The 3,313-nt window shown below is 39.0% G+C and overlaps 1 protein-coding gene across 1 annotated transcript in view; it reads right to left on the bottom strand.

The window, feature by feature from the left end:
• LOC115223128 (general transcription factor II-I repeat domain-containing protein 2-like) overlaps positions 1–626 on the bottom strand; it is a 1,677-nt gene extending 1,051 nt beyond the window's left edge. Inside the window, exon 1 of the mRNA XM_029793540.1 lies at positions 1–626. This exon is cut by the window's left edge and continues 1,051 nt beyond it. Coding sequence (XP_029649400.1) covers positions 1–626 — 626 coding nt within the window.
• Between the last annotated feature and the right edge of the window lie 2,687 nt (positions 627–3,313).

The following is a 3,313-nucleotide window of genomic DNA, read 5'->3' as shown; positions in this document are numbered from 1 at the left end:
TCCTCTGTAATTTCAAAGTTTTCGTCAATTCCTCTGATGTAAATGAGTAACTGAGCAGTATCCTGAATATCAGTACTCTCATCTAAAGCAATAGAAAACCACTGAAATCGACCACTGGCTGTTAATAGCTGTTCATGAATATTCACGGCAATTGCATCAATGCGACGAACAATAGTTCTTCGTGACAGGGAAATGGCTTCTACTTTTGACTTAACTTCAGGACACACAACGCTGACAGCATCAACCATACAATCTCTGATAAATTCTGCTTCTGTGAATGACTTGTTTTGCTTTGCAATTTTGTTGGCCAATATAAAACTTGCCTTTGTCGCGTTCCTTTGTAAAGAGGAAGTTTTATCAAAAACATTTTTCTGTTGCTTCAAACGTTTTGTCAGATCATTTGCTTTCTTTTGCAGTTCTTGTTTTGATAAATTGTGTCCAAAATTGGCGTGCTTCGTTTGAAAGTGGCGTTTCAAATTATATTCCTTGAACACAGCAACTGTTTCAGAACAAATCAAACATGCAGCTTTCACTCCAACGTCGGTAAAGAAATACTTTTCAGTCCAATTTTCATTAAAAACACGACATTCCTCTTTTCGCTTTTTAGATAGCTTCGAACAACTCATTTTGGGTAAATTTTATCAGACAACAAAAGCTAGTTTGAAACACTCGTGTCTGTACTAAATTCAAATAATCGATAGAGTGAATGATAACCAACCACAGCTCTGTGTCCAGAAAAAGCTGGTTCAAGCCCTTTTATTAACCTGGCCGGCTTCTTCATTGGAACGAAACGCATCGTCCATCATGCCCTCTTCACCATCTATCACGTGATTTATTTATTTGAATGTTTCAAGCATATCGATTGACTCGTTGTATTGCCACAATACTTGTTTCATTGTTCTATTAATTTTTGTGCTTGTAGAGTCTGACGAGAAAACACAGAAAAGATATCTTCACCCGGAAATGTGTTTTATTATGATGTCATGGGAATATTTCTCGAAATTTTTCATCGCTTCACAGTAGCTGAAACAAACAAACAGCGGACAATTTTGTGAAGGCGCGAAACAGTGAACTGAAATAAAATGCAAACTATTGTGAATTACTGTACAACTGAAACAGTTACGAAGTATCTGCATAGAAGTTGGGATTCATAAAAGCTCTCGGCGGGCCGCATGAAAACCTATGGCGGGCCGTAGTTTGCCCACCCCTGCCCTAGTAGGATGCCTCCTTGGCTAGTTAATGGGTTAACATTCCTGCTTCCAAAAAGTGAAGAAACAAATGAACCAAAAAACTATAGACCCATAACTTGCTTAACAACTATGTACAAAACGCTAACATCTGTCCTGACGGAATATACTTATAGTTTTTTAACAGACAGCAGCATATTCCCTAATGAACAGAAAGGATGTAAACGTGGATCCTACGGCTGTAAAGATCAACTACTCATCAATAAGATGATCTTAGAAGACTGTCACAAACGACACAAAAACTTATCAATAGCCTGGATAGACTATAAAAAGGCTTTTGATAGCCTACCACATAGCTGGATTAGGAAATGCCTGGAAATGTATAAGATAGCACCTACTCTGCGAAACTTTTTGACTGTAAGTATGAGATCATGGAGAACCACACTAACTCTGAACAATGACAACGAATCCCTAAATGCTGGTGATGTAAAAATTTCGTGTGGAATTTTCCAGGGTGACTCACTGTCACCACTCCTCTTTTGTTTAGCCTTAGTACCTCTCTCAAAACTGCTCAATGACACGCAGTACGGGTATAAAATGTTTGATAAAATATAAATCATCTCATTTACATGGATGATTTAAAGCTCTTTGCAAAAAATGACCAACAACTCAAGGGCTTACTAGCGATAGTCAAACAATTCAGTGACGACATCAGAATGCAATTCGGCCTCGATAAATGTGCAAAAGCTACCTTTATCAAAGGAAAAATGACAGAAACATCAAACGTTAACCTTGACCAGCAGAATGTCATAAAAGAACTAGACCCAGCGGAGAGCTACAAGTACCTAGGAGTAAATGAAGGGAACGGAATAAGGCATTCAGAGATGAAGGAAAGGATCAGGAGAGAATGCTATCGAAGAGTGAGAGCAATACTCAAGACAGAGCTGAATGCAAGAAACAGGATCGAAGTGATCAATGCATTAGCCATACCAGTCGTGACTTACAGTTTCAATATCGTTAACTGGTCAATCACTGAAATATGTCAGCTCGACAGAAAAATAAGAAAACTGTTGACAATGCATAGTATGCACCACCCTAAGGCAGATACAGAACGACTTTATCTGCCAAGAAAAGAGGGAGGTCGTGGTCTTTTGCAACTGGCAATAACAATGAAGATTGCTACAATTGGCCTAGACACCTACCTGAAAAAGTCTGAGCGTTGGATGTTAAAACTTGTCTCAAAACATGAAAACAAGAAAGCATCATACTCAGTAACAAAACAGGCAAAGGAATATCTAAGTGAATTCCGAATACAACCAATTTCGGAATTAGAGATAGACATACAAGAAACAAGCACAGAAAAAGCTAGGCGCATGAAAACCCGTGCCAAAACTGCGGCCTTAGAAATTCTGAATAATAAATGGCAAGAAAAACCTCTCTATGGCAAATACCCAAAGAGAGCGAATAATGCAGATATTGACAAAGCCCTGACACATCAATGGCTAATGGCCTCTGGCTTAAAATCTGAAACAGAGGGGTTTATCATAGCAGCTCAAGATCAATGCCTACCAACAAGAAACTACCAGGCCAACATATTAAAGAATGGCAGTAGCCCAACATGTCGTGTATGCCGACAACAAAATGAAACCATTGACCATGTTGTCTCCAAATGCAGTCTTCTAGCGCCTACAGAGTACCTCAACAGGCATGATAGAGCTGCACAATATATTCATTGGGTAATTTTCAAAAACCTGGAATTGCCCCATGAAAAAAACTGGTGGGAACACAATCCACCTCCAGTGCTTGAAAATGACCACATCTCACTCCTCTGGAACTTCATCATTTAAACTGACTGAAAGATAGATGCAAATAGGCCAGACATCACAGTGAAAGACTTCAGACAAAGAACATGCCTCCTCATTGATATGACTGTCCCAATCGATATAAACGTATCTGTCAAGACCTACCAAAAACTGAGCAAATATAAAGATCTTGAAATAGAAATCAGCAAAATGTGGAAGCTGAAGACTAAAACAATACCTGTTGTCATAGGTGCCCTGGGAATGATATCGAAAGGGACTGATTGCTACCTAACACAGATACGAGGAAACCCCAAAAGGGCAGAA

The sequence above is a fragment of the Octopus sinensis genome, linkage group LG22 (genome assembly GCF_006345805.1).
Source record: "Octopus sinensis linkage group LG22, ASM634580v1, whole genome shotgun sequence".
NCBI lineage: Eukaryota > Metazoa > Mollusca > Cephalopoda > Octopoda > Octopodidae > Octopus > Octopus sinensis.
The sequence above is the reverse complement of the archived record's forward strand: the minus strand, read 5'-3'. Positions and strand labels throughout refer to the sequence as shown.